General features: G+C 52.2%; 1 protein-coding gene across 3 annotated transcripts; it reads left to right on the top strand.

Annotated features, from left to right (window-relative positions):
* The first annotated feature begins 2,789 nt into the window (after positions 1–2,789).
* LHX9 (LIM homeobox 9) lies at positions 2,790–23,160 on the top strand. 3 transcript variants are annotated; one of them, XM_043485369.1, is made up of 7 exons: positions 2,790–2,883; positions 3,124–3,186; positions 8,240–8,358; positions 10,237–10,439; positions 11,552–11,907; positions 18,056–18,258; positions 19,483–20,365. In XM_043485369.1, exons 2-7 carry the CDS (start codon positions 3,159–3,161, stop codon positions 19,738–19,740), a joined length of 1,167 nt encoding a protein of 388 aa, XP_043341304.1. In that variant the 5' UTR covers positions 2,790–2,883; positions 3,124–3,158; the 3' UTR covers positions 19,741–20,365. The 3 variants fall into 3 exon arrangements, with proteins under 3 accessions (XP_043341304.1, XP_043341305.1, XP_043341306.1); XM_043485370.1 differs by lacking the exons at positions 2,790–2,883; positions 3,124–3,186 and adding an exon at positions 7,178–7,206 and having other exon boundaries at positions 19,483–19,768; XM_043485371.1 differs by lacking the exons at positions 2,790–2,883; positions 3,124–3,186; positions 19,483–20,365 and adding an exon at positions 22,439–23,160 and having other exon boundaries at positions 7,706–8,358.
* The last annotated feature ends 991 nt before the right edge of the window (positions 23,161–24,151 follow it).

Here is a 24,151-nt window from a genome sequence, read left to right as displayed (position 1 = left end):
GGAGGCTCCTGACGCCGCGAGGCGGGCACCATAAATCAAGGGAGATTGATTTCTAGATTGTTTCTAATACGGAAAGACCCGGGGGAAGCAGGGGTCCTCATGCGGGGTTTAGCGGGGCGGAGGGTAGGGAAAGCTTCCTGCCGGGGCGTCTGGTCCTCTCTCCCGGGAAGGCCCGGCCCTGGCTGTTCGCCCAGCAGGTGGATTGCTAGCACACTCCCCGCTCTTCAAAAGCCACACCGATCCCATCGATTTTGCAGAGCCAGGAAGGGAAGGGCTTTTATTTACCGCCCCTCCAACCCCGTGCAACTTGGGGCTCCCACACCGGTCTGGTTGTGTTTGGACCAGAAGGGGCCCGAGAAAGGGGGGTGCTTCCCCGGAGCGGCGCGGGTCTTTGCCCCTCGAGGTGCGCGGTGTCCTAAGGCGATCTCGGGAGTGTCAGGCGCGCCGGGTTCTACCGCCGGACGCCAGCGGGGTCTTCGGACAAGTCTGTTGGAGAAGGGGGCCCACGACCTGGCCAACGGCCATGGGCTTGTCGCCTTTCCTGAGCTCTCTGAGGCCTCGCGGACCCCCGAAAGAACGCCCCCCGCCCCCCGCGCCTCCACTGCGTGGGAACACCTGCCTTTTTATCTTCTCTACACTGGAGCAAGGTCTTGAGTTGTGGAGGGGACGTCTGCCCGTGATGGAGGATTAAAACTCGCTGCTATTGGTAGCCTTCACTGCCCTGCAACAATTAAAAGGTACTTCTGGACGCCCAAACTACCTCCTCCCTCAGGAAAAAAGAGAAAGTCGGTTAAGTTTGTATTGGGGTGGGGTGGATGGGGGGTTCGCGCCTCTGGAAAAGCTTGATTCCCGAGAAAAAGTCGTGGGAGAACTCGCACCTGTCTCTTGCCAGAGGCGGGTGGTCACCGGGACGAGCAGCCTACCCAGACCCGAGGGGTGCATTTTGCCCGGCGGGGGGGTGGGGGGGTGGGGGGCGGTGGCGGGGCCGGGGGTGGACTGGAAGATTCCTGGCGATCACATCTTTCCATCCGAAATCTGCCTTCTGAAGCGTGAGCTTCCGTGCGCGCGTCTCTGCCTGCCTCTGTGTGTGTGTGTGTGTGTGTGTGTGTGTGTGTGTGTGTAAAAATGCATTTTTTTAAATCAAATAATCTAAAACGGTTCGTGACCCCAAAGAGATTAAATAAAGCCCGCTGCTTTGGACCTCGACGAGTGGGAGGACCTGAACGTTTTCGGGTCGGGGTCGCCGTCCATCCAATTCGATGGCCTCGCCAGGGAGCTGGGGAGCGGACCCCGGGAGACTGGGGAAACGAGCGGAGATGGGGGCGTTCTCCGGGGAGAAAGAGCTAAGGAGGACAGGTTGGGAGGGGGAAAGGGGAGGGCGTGGGGGGCGATGAGGGAAACTTAGATCAACTAGTAGGACTGGTTGGCTGATGGGACCGTCTGGGGCAGCCAAGGGTCTAAGAGGAAGAAGAACTCCACCGGGGGGCTCCGAGCTGCACTCCGGGACTTGGCGCGGAAAGGCTAAGCCAGAGGGCTTTGATTCGCGGCTCCCGCTGGATCCCTTGCCAGCGCTGAAGTGTGTGGCGGAGCTTGCGGGGAGGGCGAGAAGAGGTGGGTACACCCTTGTGCCCAGCCCACGTGCCCCCAATCCCGGGCAGTGGTCGCCGGCGGCTCGCGGGCGCGCGGAGCCCCCCGTGTCCTGCACGCTGGACCCGCGCGCGGTCGCCAGGGAGGGAGGCAGAGGTAGGTGGGCAGGGCGGCGGCGCTGCCGGGACCGCATCCGGGGGCCGCCGGTCTCGCCGCTCCTACCCCTTCCCCATCCGCACAGCCACCTCTGCGTGATCCCCGCCCCCACCTCTGAGAGCGAGGGGAGCCCGGGTGGGGAGACTGGGTAAATAATTGGGCAGAAGCCAGGCTTCCCGGTTCTCCGTCCGTTTCCTCGCGGCCTGACTGCGTCCGGGGTTGCTGGGGGCGACGCAGCCTCTCGGGAAGCCGAGACCCTCCAGGTACCCTGGCACCCGCCCCTTCCCGGGGATCGGAGTCTGTGCTGGAGAACGCTCGTCTCCCAGGCTCTGAGTTGGTTTTCTCCGGATGGATCGCAGTCCCCGCCTCCTAGCCGGAGCCGGGCTGCAGGGATACCTGGAGCCGGCGCGCTGATCTGGCGGAGAAGGCCACCCTCCGGCGCAGAGCGCACCGCGCAGGGCTGGGTTGCGGGCGCCCGGCTCCGGAGCGCCGAGAGGAAAGGAGGGGGTGCGGCGGGCGGGCAGTCCGTGGCTCAGCCCCCGGCGCCCCTCCAGGCGCTCCCGCACGCTCGCCGTCTATGCGGGCACCAGCTGGCAGAGACAGCATCTCTGAGGTGCTAGCATCTCCGGGAAGGCCAAGGCGGACCGGCGGGGGGTGGGGGGTGAGGGGGGGGGGCGGACTGGGCGCGCCGCGGGACGCTAGTCTTCGAGGGGCTCCCGGCTTTATGAGGGTCCCTCCCGGCCGTCTCCTCCATTAACACCTCCCCTGATTGCTGAGAGGCTGGGAGGGCTGGACGCAGCCTCAGAGCCTGTCGCCCGGCCCTGGCCCGCGCCTCTGCCCTCTGCCCACCCCTTCTCCTCCTCCTCCCGATCTGGAAGCATAAATAGAAATAAAAGACAGGTGGAGCGAGCTGCGGGTCAGAGGTGAGGGATTCGGGTCAATTCCGACAGAGAGGGAGAGGAGAGGAGAAGGGGAGAGACACAGAGAGACCCACCCACCAACCACCTGATTATTTATTTATTTGGACTTACAGAGGACCCCTTGGCGAGATTCTGGGGACTGGCTCGCACCTCTGGCCGCCCGCCGCCCGCCCTCCTTCGCCCCGGACTGGCTTCTTGGAGGGAACGTCTGGACAGCAAGGTAAGATTTCGATTGGGATTGTTTGGTCCGAGCAGTTTTCGGCCCCCCGTGTGCTCCCGACCTCCGGGCGCCCAGGGGCGCCCCGGGCACCTACCGGAGGCGGCCCCGCTTCCCCGGAGGCCGCTCGGCCCCCGAGGCCTCGGCGGGAGGAACGGCTGGGACTCGCCTCCCGGGTGGGGGGAGGCGCGCGGGGCCCCGGGCCGCACCTCGGAGCTGACGCGCGGGTTCTCTGCGGTGCAGCCACCATCGCGGCGTGAGCCACCCCCGCTCGCAGAATGCTGAACGGCACCGCTCTGGAGGCAGGTGAGTTCCCCGCCAGGTTCTCTCTCGTACCCTGTTCGCTAGGCCGGAGCATGTATCTCGTGGGTGTGTAAGTGGGTGTGCACGCGCGTGTGCCCGCCTTCATCGGGTGAGAGGAAGAGGGGTCGTGCTTGCCCTGGAAATCGTACCGCGATCTGTAGGTTCTAAAATACGCGGTCTTGTTCAGAGTCCGCTGACAGCAGTCCTGAAAGCCGCCTTTCCCTCCTCCGGCCTTGCTCTCCGAGGCCTGAGATTCTCGGAGTGCAGGCGCGGGGGCCCGGAGGTCGCCCGGCCACTGCGCTGCGAGTTGTCTGGGCGCCAGGGATGCGCTCCGGTCCTCGGCGAAGCTGCTGGGGGCGTCTCCTCGCGGGGAGAGATGGGGAGAAATGGATGGGGAGGGATGGGGCGGGAGGGGAGGGGGCGGCTAGGAAGATGCCGCTTCTCCTCCGGAAACTGCCTTCACCCCCCATTTTTGGTTCAATCTGACCCCAGCGCAGCGGTTTCTGTGGGCGATCTCCGCGGACGCGGAGTGGGGGCTGGGGCTGGGGCTGGGGGGGGGGGGACGGCTCCCTTTATTCCGGCGGCTGCGGCGGGCCCGCGGCGCGGCAAATCCCAGGTGAAAGGGATTCAGATTTCAGAAGCGCGGTCTTCGCCACCGGGCGGCGGGCCCTTAGAGAAGAACCCAGGGGCGGGTGGGGCGCCTTGCGGGGAGAAGGGGGCGCGTAGGCGCAGGGCGCATCCGAGGGTACGGCCCCGCGCGCGCCGCGGGCGCGGGGAGAACTCCGGGCCGGGGTGCCCAGCGGGGCCTGCCGCGGGGCTCCGTCTCCGCGCGGTAGAGCTCGCGCAGCCCAGAGCCGGTCAGCCCACTCCCACCAGGGCTGGAGGCCCTCCTCGGAGGACTGACGCCGAGGTGTGCCCTGACGGCGGCACCAGTCTTGGCCCTGCCGCCTCGGTGTACCCACAGTTTCCCTGAGCCGGAGGATGGAGACAGGCCGGCGACCATCGGGGCCAGCCCCTCACTTCCGCCCTCCCCCCCGCCGCCGGGCGGAGATCCCCCCCTTCGACGTGCAGGGCTGGGTGCTCGGGTCCCAGCCCCAGGACGGCGCTGACTCCCCGGGCCCCGGGGCGCTCAGGGCAATGCCGGAAGCCGGACGCCTCTTCGAGAGCTGCACCCTTCAGACCAAGGAGGACCGTCCACACCTTAATAGGGTCAGGAGGAAAGGTGACCTCTGCCCTTTTAAGGGCAAACCCGGGGCAGAGCACCTTGACCTCCAAAATTCAGGTCTAAAGAGACCTCGCTTGTGCTCACAGTTGGAGGCTTCCTCTCTCGACCCTGAAGCCTTCGTCAGCCCCTGGGTGAAGCCGTGCGTTCCCTTTATTTCCCTCCCCTTCTCCTGGAGAGGGACCCGGCTGCGGCCCTCGAGGAGATTCCGGACCCCGACCCTCGAGCCCAACTCCCGTGTCCGCAGTCGATGCCGTCCGCTTTCCTCAAAGCCGCCACAGCGGCTGGCGGAGCAGAGAGGGCAGAGTGGGTGAAGTGTGCTCCGTCGGGCGGAGGGCAGCCCCTGGCTAGGGTTCTGCCGCCTTGCCCCAAAGAGAGAGTTGAGTTTAGACGGGAGCCCGGAGAAGTCACCGCGGGCGCGGCCGGGGGCGGTCCCTGCACCCGTCCCAGCCAGAGGTGCGGGGACTCAGCCCTGGGGACTGAGCAAGCAGCAGCCCAGCGTGTGGGGAGCGCCCCAGGGCCGCCCCGCGGCCCCAGCACCTCCTCTTGAGAGATGAAAGAAGGCAAAGACACCAAGACCCTCTCCCGGAAGTGCTTGCTGTCCCTTGAGAGTGCTGGGGGAGGGGGTGGGCCATCTCCCCGAGGTTGCAAGACAATAGGACGTCCCAGGCCACAGCCCAGTTCTGGGGGTCTCCCCTTCCCCCAGTGGGTTTCCTTTTTCTGGAGCCGGGAGAGGAGGCAGGGCTGGACCCACCGGGAGCGATTTCTGACAGCCACAGGACTAAGGAGGACCTCCCAAACTCCAGCAGCCCCCCTCCCCCACCCCGAGGTCTCGGCAAACTTCCTGCACTGGCAGAGAAGGAAGAACGCGAACAGTTGGCATCTTTATGGGAAGTTAGCAAATCCCACCCGGCACAGGAACTTATAACCCGAGTTTTATAAGAAAAAGCCGAGACAGCGGGCTCCAACCCGGAAGCTGATGGCAGGAGCCCCCCCCGCCCCCGCCCCGCCTGTACCGGACGGTCTAGGAGCAAATCTGTGTGTGCAGGAGACGGATGAGGGAAGCAAGGACTGGAGGGCTCACGGGCCTTCCGAGCCTGCTTCCCTGGAGACGCTTCCCGAAGTTCTGGCCTCTCCTTGGAGTTGTTGGTTAAACCCTCACTTAATGAAGTCTCCAAAATTTCATCCCCAGCAAGAAGGCAGTGGCGTGCTCCGGCTCTTTGTTTATTTTTGCTGAGCAGGACCCAGATCCAGCAACAGCCAAACCCAAACCCAGTTCCCAACCTCCACCTGGGGGCGGGGGGAGTTAGCCCAGAAACTGGACAAAGGAGTCCCTGGATTGAGGTCCCAGGTTTACTTTCCCTTGCAGCCTCCTTGGTTAAAGGATGTCCTTCTCAGAGACCCCTCCTCTTTCCTCTCCCCCCCCTCCCCCTCCGCCTCCTCCCCCCCTGCCCCTTCGCCTCCTCCTCCCCTCCCCCTCCGCCTCCTCCCCCCCCTCCCCCTCCCTGGGCCCAGTCCCCTCTTGTGGAAAGGCAGTCTGCCCCTTTGTGAGAGGACCTGCCGTCTCTGAAAGAGGTGTTGCCCCCAGCCCCTGCGCTGGTGCACGTGGGTTTGAAAAGTTCATTGATTTCCATCCAAAGGGACTAATTACATTACTTACAGTAAATAGCAGCCCTGCTGTCCAGTAGGGCTGCCAGAGTGTGGGGTGGGGGGGAGGGGAGGTCTTCAGTTTAGTTCACTTGATTGGCTTCATTTTGTGTGTGTGTGAAATTGTGTTTTATGAGCTGTATTCTGGCACCCGGAGGACCGTAACAACGTCCAGTCTGCAAATAACATTTTTTTTTTTTTTTTTTTTAACCTTGAGAAAAGAGCAAGGGGGAAGCAGGCGAGTCTTGGGTTTCATGGCAGAGGCGATTCCAGCAGCTTCAGAAGGCGATGCTTTGGGACAGGAAGTCGGATCGGCACCGTTCTCTTCTTCCTTCCTTTCTCCTCCCTCCCCGCTTCTTCCCTCCCTTTCTCCATCTTTCTAGATTTGGCCACCGTTCCCGGTCGGGCTCCTCCGGGAGGACGCGAGTCTGCCACCAGGGGACCCCTCGGGTGTCCCGGACCTGCCGGGAGAAGCACGCGATTCCCGCAAAGCCGACAGACTCCCGGGGAGGCCCGCGGAGGCCCGCCGGTTCTTCCCGCTCTCGGCTGGGAGCTGGGTCGGTTCCTGCCGCCGCTCCCCGCGTCGGGCCCCTCGGGGGCTTCTGGCGGTTTGCATGAATCGACAATATCCGAGCATTGTGGCTACTTTTTAACAGGGCCGAGGAGGGGCCGCGACTCGCGGTAACAATCCCGCCTCCTGTGAGGCGCGGGGGCTGCCGTTCCGCCCGTCAGCTCTCACCTCGCCCTCCTCCACGGCGAGGAGCCCCTTCGCATCCTCTTCACCGCGCGGGGCGCCCACGTTTGCAGTTCCCCAGTCCAGCCGGGGCAGCGGGGCGCGCGACCGGTCCCGGGATGCGGGGGGCGGCGCCAAGCTCCCGCGGGTCCCCGCGCCGCTGCCCACATGGACAGGCTTCCTCCGGGACGCGGGACTCGCCATCGGTTTCTCTCCTAACCTGAACCGGCATCCCCCTGTGGCCACGCTGCGGTTGCACACTCATCTCCAAGCCCACGCCCTGTCCCCTACACTGATTGTGCCAAGATTTTTTTTTTTTTTGCTAGAAGTAAACTCCAGAAACAGAGGCTCTCCTAGTTCCTTTTCACTTTGGGGCTTGCTTCAGCCTCAGGTGGGGAGGTGAAGCAGAATCTGCTTTTAAGTGAGTGGAGGAAGTCAGGGGTGGGGGAGGAGAGGAATGCTCGCCCAATATTTATTTGGGGTCCCCTCGAGCTGGGGACCGGAAGGTCCACAAGGAGGAGACGTGAAGTTTGGGGCTGGGATTCTGCATTTCTTGAGTCTGGGTCTGATCTTGAACTTGGACCAAACAGGCCGACACTCTGCCTTCTGCGCCAGGGCGGGGACAATAAGGGTTCCTTTTCCCCTTTAAAACGTGATTGCTGGGAACTCCTGGAAGGATTGTGTGTGTGTGTGTGTGTGTGTGTGTGTGTGTTGGGAAGTAAATGCCCCCTCCTCCTGCCCCCCCCCCCCCCCCCCCCCCCCCCCCCCCCCCCCCCCCCCCCCCCCCCCCAGTGTTTGTCCCCGCTTCCCCATCACCAGGGGGTTGAGAGGAGTATGACAGGTCTTTGTTGTCTGAATAAAAATCCGTGGCGGCTCCGGGAGAGAACTCCTCCTACTAAATTATCAAAAATGGGCTGGCTTTAGTCTCTTAACAAATTGGACACCGCTCCGGCGGCAGGAGCAGTCCCCAACCCAACCTACAGGCGCTGGGAACTTGCAAGCGGCCAGGGACCGCTGAAAATAGCACTTCTTTTTCTTTCTTTGTGTTCAAAATTATTTTCTTTCTCCACCAGGTTTTGCTCCCCCCGCCCCCCCGCTGCCGTTGTTCCCCGTTAGTGACTCGAGCTCCTGGAGCGGTCAGATCCGGCTGCTTCGCCTCCGCTCGCCCCGTTCCCGTTTGCGTTTGTTTTCTGCGCATCTCCTTCAGGGAGTCGCCGGGGCTGGCGTCCCCCCTGCTTCTTTTTCTTTTCCGAGCAGACCCATTTCCACCGCGGCTGCCTCTTTCCTTCTTCCCCCTCTCCCTCTGTCCCCGAGCTTCTCGGCGCTCTCCCATCGCCCCGCCTCTGCGCTCCCGGCTTCTCCTCCTCGGATGAGCTGAGAGCCCCCGGGGCGAGTGTATATGGAAATAGTGGGGTGCCGAGCAGAAGACAGCTCGTGTCCTTTCCGCCCTCCAGCCATGCTCTTCCACGGGATCTCTGGAGGCCACATCCAAGGCATCATGGAAGAGATGGAGCGCAGATCCAAGAGCGAGGCCCGCCTGACCAAAGGCGCCCAGCTCAACGGCCGCGACGCGGTAAGGAGGGGCCGGCGGCCGCGGGAGCCGGGAGCCCGCTCGCGCGCGCAGGGGGAACCGAGTCGAGCCGCCACGGCGGCCGGGCGAGGGTGGCGGCTCGTAGGCGCGTCCGCTGCGGATCGGCGGGTGGGTTATCTTCGGTTCTCCTGGCTGCTGCCGGGCAAGAAAGGAGCCCTTTCTGATTTAGCTACACTCCTGAGGGCCCGAGCTCGCTCGTCTCCGCCACAGCTGGTCCGGGGGAAGCAGGGCTAGTCGGGCACGAGAGGATGGCGACGTCCTCCCCAGCGGCGCAGACGCCGGTCTCCCGGCCCGCTGGGCTCCTGGGCGCCTCCCCGGCGAGGATCGGCGGCCCGAGGGTGAGCGGGTGCGGGCCACCGGCTGCAGCGCGCGGCCGAGCGTCCAGGTCGAACTGAAGCTCCGGGTCTCCAGTCCCTGGGTCTGGAGACCGGCCGTTCGGGGTGGACTATAATGCGTCCTCCGGACGCTCGGGACGCGGAACGCGCAAAGCCCGCGATGGTCGGGGCGGGGGGTCTCTGATAGCCCGGCTCGGTCAGCTCCTTGGCCCGGCGCGCGTAGCGTGCTGGGGAGTAGAATAGAAAGTCCGGAGGAGCGGGGCGCCGAGCCCAAGCGCGAGAACTTTCTAACCCTCCCACGCTGTGATCGACCACGCTATGTCGATTAGGCATGTAGGATAAAAGTCAGGCCCGCTTCGTAAAGAAAACTAATGAACAATCTCTGTGCTCGCCTTTCCCATTTACGAGCCGAAGGGGGAAAACGACAGACGTCTCCGCAGAGTTTGAGCCAAACAGAGCTGTGTAGATCCTCGGGCGTCGCACCGGGAATCGCAGCTCAAACTAAGCCGGTGGACAGACTGCCCGGGGTCGGTCAGCGGTGTTTGGGGTCCACCAAGTAGCCGAGCAAAATGATTTCAGTGCGCGAGGGTGGCTGGGTGGGGGCTGGTCTGAGTAAAGGGCGAAACTACTTTTCCAGGCCTGCTGGGGTTTCATAGGGGAAAGTCCAACCCATTTCTGCTAGTCCTGAGGGAAATGTCCCGCAGTTAACCACCCACCTTTTGTGGCTATCCCGTTTAAAAACAAAATGCGGTAATGCAAACCCGAATTTCAGGCGGGGTTCCGCTTAAGGCGAGGGGTCGCCTTCCTTGCCTGGTCGTGGGGACATAGATAGGAAGCTTAAGGTCGGCATTGGAAAGATTTTCAGAACAAAGATCTCCGAGGTATGTTGATGTCAGGGAATGGGGGCCTGTGCAGAGGTGATGGATAACGGACCCTCCCGGGAACAGGTACAGTGCTTAGTAGGAGAAGGACCGATAATCCCGAAGATGACAGAACAGCAAGATCTGCCAAATATATCTCGATGGAAACAACGTCGGCCACATTATGGGCACGAGTATTAAACCTTCTCCCTTCTCTTGTACTTTCAACGTGGCTTATAGTGATATAGAGAAAGAGAAATGTAATAGTGTTTGCTGAAAACCAGTGTGTGCTTGTTCAGATCTCCCTTTCATCCTCCAACAACAATTTCTGTTGTTTCATTTCGGGCGAGTCGAAAGCCACACTTTTTAAGATTTAATTATTTGAGTTCGGAAACCTCCACCATCTATACAGTCCATGCGCTTCTAGCCCTTTTGGAAACTGTTCGAGGTGACCGGAGGGTCTTTAGGTTGAGTCCGGGTTCAGACGGACGCGGCAGAAAGAGTACGAGTGGCAGAAGGAAAAGCTGCAAACGTTTCCCCACGTCTGCCTTCGCGGAGGGGCCCCTGACCCGGCGGCGCTCGCGGAGGCCGGGGGCTGGCTCTGCGCCGGGGACCCGCGTGGGGCGGCCCCGCGCGCTTCTCACCGCGCGCGCGCTTCCTTGCAGGGCATGCCCCCGCTGAGCCCGGAGAAGCCCGCCCTGTGCGCCGGCTGCGGGGGCAAGATCGCCGACAGGTACTACCTGCTGGCCGTGGACAAGCAGTGGCACCTGAGGTGCCTGAAGTGCTGTGAATGTAAGCTGGCGCTCGAGTCCGAGCTCACCTGCTTCGCCAAGGACGGCAGCATTTACTGCAAAGAGGATTACTACAGGTATTCCCACCCCATCCCTTACCCCCCTCCCGGGGCCGCCAGCCCGAGCCCCTGGGTCCCCTCCCTGCCCAGGGAAGCCCTTGGCGTGCGCCTTCAAACTGCAGCGTGCCCACCCCTGCCAGACGCGCGGGGAGCCGGGAGGGGGGCACCCCAGGTCTAGAACCTGCTCTAGACTCTCCCGCTCAGGCGCCCCCAGAACACCGCTGAGGGAACTGGGCCTGTCCTAGGAGGGTCAGTGAACGTGTCTGTCCCCGGTCTACCGAGGCTAAAGCGGGTTTGTGTTTTCCGTTTACTACGAACTCAGCAAGGCCGGTGCCTTGGAACTGAACCGGTGGCCGAGGCAGCAGCACTAGCTGCTGGCTGTCAGGTTTTCGCGAGGGTGACGGGGAAGTCACCTAAATGACCAAGAAAAGGAATAACTGCTGTTGCCAAAACCCAGGCCACTCAGTTCAGAGATGCCCGGAGCGCAGCGGGCTGGAACCTGCCCCCAGGCTCCCCAGACGCCGGAGAGTGAACTGGCCGCAGCATGTTCACTGGCTCTGCTCCGTGTTTCTTGCCTTGAGGACGGGAGCGGTCGGCAGGCGACCCGGCTCGCTCTCTGCCGACGCGAGAAAAGTGGTTAGAAAAGAATTAGCTCTCCTCTGCAGAACTGTCTCCCCCCCCCCCCCCCCCCCCAGGGCAGTGTCTGAATGTCTTCATGCACACTCATACTTTTATAAATAACAACACCCTTCCTGTGAATGCCTTGTAATCGAGGAGACGGTTTCACTTGGCATGGCAATTTAATATTCTTAACATACTGTTGTGAGTTAGCAAGGGCACGGTTTGTTCTGGTTTTTGCTTTTTAAAATTTTTACTTTACAGGAAAGAAAACTGAGGATCAGTTCCTCGATTCTTCTTATTTTAATGTAAGGGTTCTTTGTCATATTCATCAGAGCTGGTCAATCAGCAGATAAAATGAATGTATATCCAAGAGGGCGTGGGTCCTCCCCTCCCGGTTCCCTCCCGGATCTCCGTCTTGGGCCGCTGCTGACCAAGCCCCCGGGTGTCGCGGTGAGAGGTGGCCCTGCCTTGGCCTCCGCCAGCTCGCTGACGCCACTGTTTCCTTCCAGAAGGTTCTCTGTGCAGAGATGTGCCCGCTGCCACCTGGGCATCTCCGCCTCCGAGATGGTCATGCGCGCCCGAGACTCCGTCTACCACCTGAGCTGTTTCACCTGCTCCACGTGCAACAAGACCCTGACCACGGGCGACCACTTTGGCATGAAGGACAGCCTGGTGTACTGCCGCGCCCACTTCGAGACCCTCTTGCAAGGAGAGTATCCGCCGCAGCTGAGCTACAGCGAGTTGGCGGCCAAGAGCGGCGGCTTGGCCCTGCCTTACTTCAACGGCACCGGCACCGTGCAGAAAGGGCGGCCCCGGAAACGCAAGAGCCCGGCGCTGGGGGTGGACATTGTCAATTACAACTCAGGTGGGCGCCCACCCCCTCCTCGCCGCCCCCGCAGCCCTCGCCCCGGGTCTGCCCGGAGGAGAGTTCCGTCTGGCTTCTCCCCCGGCCGAGAGCTGGTTGCAAGAGGGCGCTTTCCTTAGCATGACCCTTTTCTCCCTACAGCTCTCGGTCACTCAGAAAGAAGCTGGACGGTGGAGTGAGAGAAAGAGGGAGGAGAGAGAAGGGGGCCGAGGGAGGGGAGAGGGAGAAAGGGAGAGAGAGACACCTTTATTTCGTTTGTGGCCAGAAACACATTCAGCACCTTGGGGCTGCAGCGACTTCCCCCAAACAGGCAGAGCCAAACCCTTGTTGCCCATTAGTTAATGAGCCCATTAGTTTCTGGCTCCCAGTTGGAGCGAAACAGCCCCAGGGCAATTCCTGTGTGGAGGCCAAGTTATAGATCCTGGAGGAGGTTTCCCTAAATACTAAAAAAGAAAAAAAGAAAGAAAGAAATCTTCAGAGGCCAACCCAGTGTGTCTAGAGGGGACAGAGGCTGTGGTCACCAGCCCAGAGTTAATCAGGGAAACAGTTGGCATGAGTGTTGAAAAACCAAATCCCTCATGTTGGCGCAGAGTGGCTGGAGGGGCAGGAGTCACTCTCCGGAGTCCCTGTGAGCTGGCCTGCCCCTTCCCTGGGTCAGGGGACCGTCCACCAGCTCAATGCCCGTGTGATAAACCCTCCAGACACCCAGACCATCCCTCCTCCTCCCACCCCCAGCTTTCTCTCTTAATTAAAAACAAAATGCAGGCAACAGGCCAGAGAGCAGCTTTCTTCCTTGCTTGGGTGGGGGGGGGGCACACCTATCATTCATCAGTCTTGCTCCCCAGTTCCCCCTTGTGGGCAGCCTGCCCCCCACTCACCAGCCCCCACGTGAGGATGGTGACAGGCCCCCAGGACCACAGTCTACCTCTAAGCAGGATGGAAGCTCTGGAAAAGAGGTTCCAGAAAACCCTAGAGCTCACTTAGGGGCGTCCTCAGGACTGGTTTGTTGTTGTTCAGTCGCTAAGTCCTGTCTGACCGTTTGCAACCCCATGGACTGCAGCCCTCCAGGCTCCTCTGTCCTTCACCATCTCCCGGAGTTTGCTCAAACTCGTGCCCTTTGAGTCAGCGATGCCATCCAACCATCTCATCCTCTGTTGCCCCGTTTAGCCGTTCTGACTTTTGGTACCCTGGCCCAGCCCCACTGGACGTTTCAGCAGGAGGCTCGGGCCCAGGGAGCCCTTTCTGTTGGAAAGGACCTTGGGGACCTCACGGTGGCCACCGCGCTCTGTTACCAGGCGCACCCAGATGCCAGTCGAAGGGTGGGCATCCCAGAGCGTGGATCTTGCCTGTTTTTCTCTTCCAGTCCCCACGTACCTGGTGTGGTGCATTGAGCCGCTCTGGCTCAGTAGTAAAGGGACTCTGTCTGCCCCCCCAATAAGTGACTCCCCCAGGGACATTCAGCCAGTGTGAGCAAGCGGAAATGGGTCCTGCTCTGAACCCACAGTGTTGGGGGGTGGGGTTCCGGCTTCAGGGGGCTCTGGCCAGCTCTCCCCTCAGCTCCCTCCTGGCTCAGATTTCACAGACGAAGCATAGCGGGGATGTCCCCGAGAGGGTGGGGACCTTTGTCCCAGGGGTTCAACCCCGGGTCACTGGAGGAGGAGGGCCCGCTGCTGGCTGCAGACCTAGCGTAGATGGGACGGTGTCCCGCAGTGGGTGCACCCCCGGGTTTTGCCAACCCCCTGCCGGGGGTCAGGGCCTCCCGCCGCCCCTCTGCGCCTCGGCCAGCAGGCTGATTCGGGGCCACGATGCCCAGCGTGGTTACTTGGGCTCCTTTGATGCGTGGTCCCAGGGCAGCCAGGCAGGGCACCGATTGTTCTTTATTAATAGAAGATGACATCGGAATCTCTAGCCACTCACCAAGGCCCTAATGCCCTAATTAGAGAGAGAGAGAGAGAGAAATAGAGAGAGAGGGAGAGAGACTAGCTGGGTCTGCAGAGAGCAGGAAGCCTGGAGCAGAGGCTCCCAGAAGGTCCAGAAGCTGGGGAGGAGCTTTCTAGCCAAAGGCGGCAAGCCCGGTTTTTTCGATTGTTTGTTTAACCTAATTAGCTTCATTTGATTTCGCCTTGATCTTACTTTACGTTAGAAAGATGCGCAGAGCTTTAAGAACAATGACATTGTGTTTCTCCTGCTTCTCTGAGAAGGAGCACCAGAGAGTGCACATTTATTTCATAAAAAGAATGAGAATCTCTTTCCTTTTCGACCATTCCACTTCAATTTCCACTTCCGCCATTAGTTTGCAAATTAAGGCGCTGCGAGGTTCTGGAGAGAGCTGATGCTTCTGTTCATTAAGGAGGGAGAGGTTGCGGAGACCTTCGGAACAGAGCCAGTATGCACCACAGAGAGCCGGTAACTCTTAATTAACGTCCACCGCATCCCTTCGGGACTTTCCCCAGAGACACGAGCAGACGGCATACAGTTCAGATCTGGTGAAATAATCTAGAGAAACTGGGTTAAAGATGCCTGCCCAGAAATCAGCCTACCACTAAAAAAAGTTTATGAAGCCAGTGCCCGTTTGTTATTACAAAGAAACGCTTCAGTGTATTAAAACCACGTTAAAAGCACAGAAAATAAAGTGGACCCACAATTTTAGCTCCTTCTTTTAGCTTTCTTTGAAGCCATCTCTGCTTAAATGTAAACTAGTCTCAGAAGAGTCACAGTGCTACTAAACAGACCTGATTCATACACTGATATATTTTCAAACACATGTACACAAAATATGTTTGTGACTCAGAATTCCAGGGATGTGAAGCTAGGCAAAGATCCGTAAGTGCTTGACAGAGGGCAAGTGCCTTTCCTTGAGACTGTTCCTAATTTAGTTTATATCTCTTTGTGCAGATAGCAGGCGGATATTTTAGAAAGAGCCACAGGAAGTCTATTTGGGATGCTGGTTTGAAATGAAGCCCTCCGGGGTGAGAAGAAGATTTAGTCTAGGGCCCATAGGTCTGGTTTGGATAATTTTGCACTAACCGCGAGGCTAGATTTTTGCCGCTTCTTGAAATCTCCCTCCTTAGGTTCTTTCTTGGCTTCCAAACTTCAAAAGCTCCCTGAAGTTGTTAACTTAGCCTGGCACTGACCCCTAGTGGTCTCTCTGGGATCGCTTCTCAGAGGGCTGCATACCTTCAGAATAAAAACTCACTTCCGGATGGGTGACCATTTCCTAAGTGACCAGAGAGTAAAATATTTAAATCTTCTTATTAATGTTATAGTGCCAGATGTGTGTACTCACAGGTGTATATTTAAGACAGTTTTAAGAGAGTTATCATTTCATCTCATAATTCAGTGGAGGGGGGGAGCCCCTACAGCTTTAAAAGTAGACCCTGAGGAAACACAGTCACTTGCAAGTGTACATAAGGCATTTGTAGTTAAATTTAAGTAGTTTAGGTTAGTACACTGAGTTACTCTGTCGATGACACAGACTGCTCTATTAAGTGCCATACTATCATAACTGATCCCACAGTTTTCTGTTTCTGTGAATACCATCTTAAAAGCTAACTTAATCTTTTTGCACGCTGAATTGTATTCTGCTTGAAAACAAGTCCCACAGTAGTGCTTAATACACTGAAATTCTCTACTGAGTTTTAAATCAGCCATAATGGATACAGAATGCATATTCAGAGAAGTAGTTTTTATCATACCTGTCTATAATTGTGTGTGTGAAAAACATGTCTATAATTATTTTTTCATTAATTCATTTTAGAGACTAATAAGTATATAGTTTGGTTAGGAATCAAACTCACTTCTAAGAAATAGTAACTTGTGGGTGGGGGGTTGATGGCTAAGGGCATTATTTAACTACCAAGTCAAGTCTTCTACCTCAGTGTAATATTCAGTTTAATAAGCTATTGAGGAAGAGTTACACATCACTCACCTAGGATAGGATTGAAATCTTATCTGAAGAAGCCTCCAGTGACTAAGGTGTACCTCTTTGACTGTTTTGGTGTGGCTACATTTATAATCTGGTTGTGAAATATAGCTCAGTTTACTGAGATAAGTATGGTTTTATAGTAGGTCATAAGATGCTGTTTCATCCATTTGGGGATACAAAAGGGCAATTGTGTAGAATATTTGAACTTGACATCTCTCCCCGGGGGTGCAATAGGATAAAATGTAAAGCATATTCTATTCTCTCTCATTTCTGGGTACCTGGTGCCCTTTCAGTGGGGTCTGAGGAGTCTCTGTTCAACCTTTGGCTGTGTATATCTAACTTGCAGTCCATCTCAAGTTGATATGACTTTGCAAGAATAGTCATTGATGATTTTATGGGTGAACAAAAATTCAAAATCTTGATTGAACGCTTGTTGAATTCCTGGCCCTGTGTTGGACATAGAGGATCCGATGGTGAACATCATAGCATCTTTCTTTCCATGAACTTACCTGCCCTCTTTACGTGTTTCATGGAAATATGAACCAAGGAGTCATTAGTTCATGCCTAGTCTCATGGCATTAGGGAGAATTTCTTAGGTAGATTCTGTGATGCGGGTGACTCTTGTTGGGTCTCTGGATATATACTGATTCACTGAAAGTGTTTTTTAAAAAAGTAATTTCAGCCAAAGCATTGGAGAAGGGAATAGCAAACCCACTCCAGTATTCTTGTCTGGAAAATCCCATGGACAGAGGAGCCTGACAGGCTACAGTCTGTGGGGGTCACAGAGAGTCGGACACGACTGATCATGCACTCATGGAACCAGAGCATCGCAGGCATATAATATTTTATCAAGCAGAACGGAACAACTAATCGTAAGAGATGTCTCACATTCTTCAAGATCCTGGTTTCTCCCCCAGGCATGTGATCATGTTGATTTTAGATATTCTATTACAGTGCACTAAAATGCTGGATGATAGTCTGAATATACATCAGATAAACATCTGAAGTAAGGTGTAAAGGAAAAAAAAAAATTGCCATGCTCTTTAAATTGCGAAAGTTGGCTGAATCAGTAAATATTTAGCAAAGTGTTTTCCTTTTGTAATCATATTTTTTATGCAAAGCTAGGAGGTTATCGGAAATGACCTTTTCAATGAGCATCTTTACACCCTGGGGATGAAGACTCCCAGGCTGGTTTCAAAGGCTGAGTGCTTTTGCCCTCAGTGCGGAGGGCGCTGTGGAGGGGGGTAAAGGTGCCGCCCCCTCCCCCTGGCCTGCCAGCCAGGGGCACAGCTCACACTCTGGCTCGCACGGGACCAGAGCTAAAGGGCCGCCACCCGAATGGGGCAGCAGCGTCTCTGAGCGGGGAGTTGGGAGGAGAGACTCTGGCATGAACCAAGTGAAGACAGACCTGGGCTCCTTCTCTTTCAGAAATATCTATTCCGGTGACTCCAAGGGAAAACTCTCTTCATCCTGGTTAGCCCCATGTGAACCAGTTACTGCTAAATGTCCTCAAAAGTAATATTCTTCTGGTTATGTAAGAATCTTGCAGGTTTTTATTTTGTAACTTCTCCCCTTCTTCTTTTTAACTTTTTCTGAAAACGTTCTAGGATGTGCAGAAAAGGCTAAAAATTGGAACTTAGATTCTTCCTTCATTGGGGGGAGCAGGGCCAGGGAGATGGCTCTGTAAAACTTTTAGACTTGAGAGAGCTGAAATTACTGGCTTGCATATCCTCCTTTCTTCACAGACTACACCTTGTTTCACAAACACAGACAAAACGAAGAATCTCTGAAAAACTGTGTGTGTGGAGGGCCAGCGTGCTCATACACATCACATAGTAGAAGAGGGTTTTTTTTTTTCCCCTTTTCACTCTTGGAGAAGATTTCTCTCACTCCCACACTTAGACCTTATTCATCTTCTCAAGTCTTTCTAGCAACCATTAAGCCAAAGGGATTAGATTTATCTAATAACTTATCTAAATGTATTAGATGTATCTAATACTTTTCTACTGCGTAAACTTTGAGTGGGTCCACACTTAACAGACTAGTTTGGCGGACTTGGGGCGATTAACCTCTTTCTTTTGTCTGGATCCTGCTCGTAATTGGGTCGACAGCTTTTTCCACCGTTGCTGTCCTGTCATGACGGGAGCATGCCACCTGCCATCCTCTCAGCTAAGGCAGGCCCTTGCACTGAGCCCTTCTTTTCGTCCCCTGTGGCCGCCGCAGGTTGTAACGAGAACGAGGCCGACCACCTGGACCGGGATCAGCAGCCTTACCCGCCCTCGCAGAAGACCAAGCGCATGCGCACCTCCTTCAAGCATCACCAGCTGCGGACCATGAAATCCTACTTCGCCATCAACCACAACCCGGATGCCAAGGACCTCAAGCAACTTGCTCAGAAAACAGGCCTGACCAAAAGAGTTTTGCAGGTAAGAAGCGTCCATTGTTAGCTGTGCCTACAACTTCCCCTTGCAGTGAAAATAGTTCTCTTCCCTGTTTGATTTCCAGCACTGCTGCTCGTTAGTTTACCTTACTTACCTCCCTAGAGAGTGTACCAAGCTTTTGCAGGGGCTTCCGGAGACTGCCCAGAGAGAGAGAGAGAGAGACAGAGAGAGAGACCCAGGGTCTCCTAAATTGCAGCCACATCCTCCCTACAGATGGGGAGAGGGGCCCACAAAGCCACCTCAGCTTGCCCCGCTGCTCTGCAAACGCAGGCGGTGCTGTCTGCACAAGCGTGGCTTTGGAGACCTCTGTCCACGTCAGGGTCAGTGCGCACACACCCGGGGAGACCTGCTGCTACCCCCTTGCTTCAGCACACTCTTGGCGGCCTCACTCCCCCGTTGCAAGCTTCCAGATTCACGTAGACCCTTTTGGTCAGCTCCTGAAAAGCCACAAGCATGGTTAGCTGTCTCCGCAGCCAATCGGAGCGAGTCTTTCCCCATTTTAACCAACCGCATTTGACCGCTGCATCCTGCAGTGAGACCTGCTGGCCCAGGGCCTTGCTAGGCTCATCATGGTAAGAATGTCCAACCAGAGCCCTGATAGTGGGTGGCTGGGGGTCGCCTCTGAAGCTCTCACCCTCAGTGACAGACAGCAGGCGTTTTAAACTCCACGCACCCGTTTCCGGTTGCTTGGAGTCTGTGGCCCTGGAGGTTTTCCCTGTGCAGAGTACTTGGCATGTGTCAGACTCCAGAACAGCCAGAAATCTGTTTCAATGATGTTCATTTCATGCGAGTGATTCTAACTTGGTGAAACATCCGCTGACCTCGCCTGTCCTCTTTCTGGAAAGACAGCCGTTGAGGGGTGAGGGTGTATTTCCACCCCCTCGATCGCTGTGCCTCCATTTCCCCAGGGTGTCTCCACTTAGCCATCTGTGCCCCCAAGCGGCACTCGTTAATGCTGGGGGTGGGGGCCCCGCCGCAGCTAAGAGGGTATCTGTAGTCGAACTGGGATTGCTCTGCTGTCGAAGAAAGCAGAAAGAAAAAAACAAAAACAAAGGGAGGGGAAGGCCCTTCTCCCCCTAGGAAAATAAACATTTAAAAAGAGAAACGTATATCCAAAACAGAATTTAAAAAAAAAAAAGGAGAAAGGGGGAGAAAAAGGAAGTATAAAAATAAACCTCGGTAAAGAAATCCATTGGGATTGGTTTGCAGGTTTGGTTCCAAAACGCACGAGCCAAATTCAGAAGGAACCTTTTGCGGCAGGAGAATGGGGGTATTGATAAAGCCGAAGGCACGTCGCTTCCGGCCCCGCCCTCGGCAGACAGCGGCGCGCTCAGTCCAGCGGGCACAGCGACCACTTTAACAGACCTGACCAACCCCTCTCTCCCCGTAGTGACAGCCGTGACCTCTAACATGGACAGCCACGAGGCCGCCAGCCCCGCGCAGACTACCTTAACGAACCTTTTCTAACGTTGGGCGTGGGCTTTTTTTTTAATTCTTCCTCTTCTTTTTATTATTATTCTAATTATTTTATTATTTACAAAACGATTCCCCCACCCCCCTCCACCCCCAAGATACTTGGCAAGTAACGACGACAGCTTGGTGTGTAGCGTCTTGCAGCCACTTGGCAAATGAGTTTACAGTTTCGTCTCCTTTACAAACTGTACTTTTTTTTCTTTTGTCTACAAAGTGTATTTGGATTTAAAAAAAGATTAATTAGATCGTTCAGTCGGTAAGGGGAATTTTGGAATCATTCTAATAAGTGCCTCTTAAAATTGTATGTTACTTATTTCCAGAATCTCAAAGGAAAAAAAACCACCAACAACAAAGAGTGGTATTGGGATGGGCAAAGAATCATATTCCCAGTTACATAATTAGGCGAATAAGGAATCAGATAATTGATTAAAATTATTTTTTAATCTTGCAATTGTACCTGTACTTATGAAAGTTTGGAAACTTCACATTGTCGTTTTTTTTTAAATTTTAAAATGCAAAAAAATGTTTTAATCATTCCTTTTTCTTACAAATGAGGAATATGGTTAAAGAAACAATAGCTAATCTAAATGTTACAGATTAATTAGATGGGAAAATCTAACCAGGAATGTGACTTTTATTTTCTCTTAGGGGTATAGTCCCAACAAAACTTTCTTATTAGTTAATTACTGCTTTTCAACGTTTGAAAAATACTTAAACCTCCTGTGCATCCATGAAAATTCCAAACAGAATTTGAAATTTTATACATTTAACCTTCTCAAACTAAAAATGATGATAGGTATGAAACCATTCTTTCTAAATTATTTTTTCCCCAGGGAAAATGGAAATAAGCAAAATATAATTTTTTAAGAAGTTAAAAAAATCAGTATAATTTAATTGATAGCTCTTAATTGGCTTTAGCTGTACCATGATATTGTATCTGGCATTCTATACAAATAAAGTTAAAAAACTTAGTAACTAATATTAACAATGAAAATTCTTTAATATTAACAATGAAAATTCTTTGGTTTTGTTTTGCTTCATTTTACTTTGGCACAGGTTGATGTATTTGTCAGAAAAAAAGGAAAAACGTTTCTGACGTTAGAGATTTGAAGTTCTTAAAGATAAACTCAGAAGCCTTGTGGATGCTAATCTGAATATATTTCCTAGTTTACAGTAGCATTTTTTTTTCTTTTAATTTAAGCTAAAATCTTAATGGTCTGGGCAGTGGTGAATGTTCATCTATATGCTTCTGTTGTAGTTAAATATCAATTAGATTGTGGATTTCCTAAAAAAAATAAAATAAAAAAGAAGTCAAGATATATGTCTTGCTTTAGTGGATTGTTAAGAATAACTTTGCACATATTCTCCACTTTTCGGACCCCTTAAATCTCCTCTGGCGTTCGAAGTGGTTATTTAATAGATTTTAAAGGTGTCCTTCTGGTTGTATAAATGTGTGGTTACATATTGACAGTTCACTGCCCACATTAAAGTGCATTATTGTAACTTTTGCTCAGGGTCTTTAGAAAATTAGCACAGAAAGTAGCTTATTTTTTAAAAAAAAGATGATGGAAGATAAGTTAACACTGTAACAGAAGAAGGTGTGTTTGCCATTATATATTTAGCAAGTGTGGTTATCATCTTATATGGAGCTTAAATCTTGACTTTTCATATTTCTATTACATTTTGGGCATTTACCACTAACCAGACCAAACAACCTTGGTAAGGCTGAGATCTTATGAATACACTTTTACAGGTAAAATATTGATACTTATAAATTTTGTTCTTTGACAGAACAATATATGGTACTATAGATCTACTTTATTAAGTAGACTAATTATAACTCAGTTCTCCTATGTGCCTTATGAGATAACTTGGAAGTAAGTTTGTGAAAAATCAGGATATATGTGTTGTTTGTTAAATTAACTGTTTTAAGCCCTTTTGACACCTCACTAGTTTTGTACTGTTTTACCTCTTATTTCTGAAACTCTTTTTATGGTGTATCCTGTTAGAGGGGACAGACATGTCATAGAAAGCAGTTGTGCACTCTTTCCAATATAGTTGATAAATTCAATAATCTTATATATTGAGCTTCGTGTTTATAGTACAGTAAGTGGTCTAGCAAAATTGTCCATGTTTCTTTGTTTATTGAGAAATGCATTGTATAGAAACTATTTCCCTTAAATATTTATGGACCAAACAGTTGTGATATATCCTATTAAATTTGTGTGAATAAACCATTTTGAATCTAAGGACTTTTATTTCCCATCAGTTTTATTTAAGGTTTAACTGTACTAGTGTGTTTTTGATATCTATTTGTAAAAGCTGTTAAAATGGTAATACAAAATTTTTTAATATACAGACATACAAATAGTTTTTAGATTTCCAAACTTATGATTCATTTTAAGTTACCATTACATTTGCAATGCAATTCAGCTTAGAATTACCTTTAAATATATTTTCCTACAATAAAAGTAATGCCCCATGGATTTGACTCAGCCTGATTTTTAGAATTAAAAAAAAATAGATAATTAGCAGAAAAAGTAATTGCATGAAAAGAAGCCTTAAATATGATTAAGTTTCATGTTAGGTCTATTGAGCACAAATGGATATTTGTAAATCTAAATAGAAATTGAAGACCCCTAAAAGCCAAGTTGCTCTGGAGTTAATAAATTGTCACTATGATTTTTTTCAGGGAGAACAAATCTTGGGGCATTACAGCCAAACATCCCGACGTTTGAAAATTCCCTAAAGTATTAAAAGAAGGGGAAAAGTTTGATCGGAAATCCACTGCAGTGAAGACAAAGACAATATTAGGTTATGATAATCATACATTAAAAGATCTATTGAGCCAAAAAAAGAGAGAGAGAGACAGAGAGAGAGAAAGAGAGAGAGAGAGAGAGACCAAGAGACTTAAATGTCATTTACTGAATGTTAACAAAACTTCTGTTCTTTATGATGTCTAACACAAATGGAGGCTTAAAATTATATGATTTTAAACAAAGTGAGACAAACCGTGTATAAACCAGAGCGGCCAGGCAGTAATATGCCCACCCCAGAGCTGAAGAAAATTATTCTTGGAAAAAAAAAAAAATCCCACACATTTGTCAAGCACAGTACTTGTAAAATAAAGTCCAAAAGCATTCATTTCACCTGCTTGCTAATGTGTTTTAGTCCTATCTGTTAATGACATTTTCCAACTGTAAATTCAAAGAAAAGCTGTCACTCATTTAAGAGGATAGGGATCAGACCCCAGTGATTTTCGTGTTATTGTTTATTACTTCCTTTTGAAACAGAAATCTCTGCATGCACTTTCACATCTGTCACATCTAGTGTACACCTCTGTATGATGACTTATCTTTGCTGTTTCTTGTATGATAAATAGCTTTCATTAATAAACATCTTATTCGATGGAAACATAGTTAACTTTATGTTAAACACACACTTTTGGAATTAATTTTGAACACTGTCATAAGAGGCAGCACGACCCATTTCCAACTTGTTATACTTAGGAAAAATTCCAAATGATATAATGAGGATAAGTTCTGGTAATCTAGGATAAAATTATTTACTTGGTTTTGGACTTTTCATGACTTTTTATTTGTTGTATTCAATTAACACATAGACTAAAAGTATTTTTTTTTTAAAAAAACAGAACCCAAATTACAACATAAATAAACCTCAATATACTGTCATGTAAAATTTCAGCAGCTTTTTTAGATGATTAGGGTAAAATTTATAGATCCTCTGTAAGTTTACATGTTTGCTATGCAATGAGCAAATTTATTGAAAGTACACAAATATATTCTGAACTGTGATGAGATCCTGTCTTTGCATGGTTCAGATTACATATGATATTACAAACAAAAAGAGCAAGTGGAAAGAAAAACAAATATTTAGGAATGAGGTTTTTTAATGGTTAAAGGGAATATTTGAAGATAGAATTTTTTAATGACTCATATTTAGCTGTATATCCAAAGCGTATGTTAAACAAATTAACATATACCTTTCCAGAAATTTTTTCATTATGATGAAATTTTTATTATATACAAATGAACCCTATGTAAATGATGTAACTTTTATGAATGATAAACATTAAATATTTCATTTACATGTATTCTCAGAATTTTGAATGTTTTCTTAAATGCTTTCACTTCCTGAATACTAAGTAAGAAAAACAAATTTAAAAAGAGAGAGCAACTTACTAATAAAAAAAAAAGCAGTGCACCATGACAAGTAGACTATTTTGAGTGATGATGAAACATGTTCGTTTTGTCAGTAACTTGACTGTTTATGCCTCATTGAAATCTCATCCATGGCTATAGTAACTTAAATAGATTTTCCGATACATTTCCAGCCAGTTTATTCCAATCCTTGTCCTCCTGCTTTCCTTCTTTCCCTGTGCTGT

The sequence above is a fragment of the Cervus canadensis genome, chromosome 13 (genome assembly GCF_019320065.1).
Source record: "Cervus canadensis isolate Bull #8, Minnesota chromosome 13, ASM1932006v1, whole genome shotgun sequence".
In the NCBI taxonomy this organism is placed as follows: domain Eukaryota; kingdom Metazoa; phylum Chordata; class Mammalia; order Artiodactyla; family Cervidae; genus Cervus; species Cervus canadensis.
Note: the sequence above shows the minus strand (reverse complement) of the source record. Positions and strands in the feature narration are given on the sequence as shown.

Excerpts from the sequence above, each read along its gene's own strand:
- LHX9 (XM_043485369.1), top strand. The coding sequence starts at position 3,159 with ATGCTGAACGGCACCGCTCTGGAGGCAG. Across the intron at positions 11,908-18,055 it reads CATTGTCAATTACAACTCAG|GTTGTAACGAGAACGAGGCC; the intron begins GTGGGCGCCCAC and ends TGGCCGCCGCAG. Across the intron at positions 18,259-19,482 it reads TGACCAAAAGAGTTTTGCAG|GTTTGGTTCCAAAACGCACG; the intron begins GTAAGAAGCGTC and ends ATTGGTTTGCAG.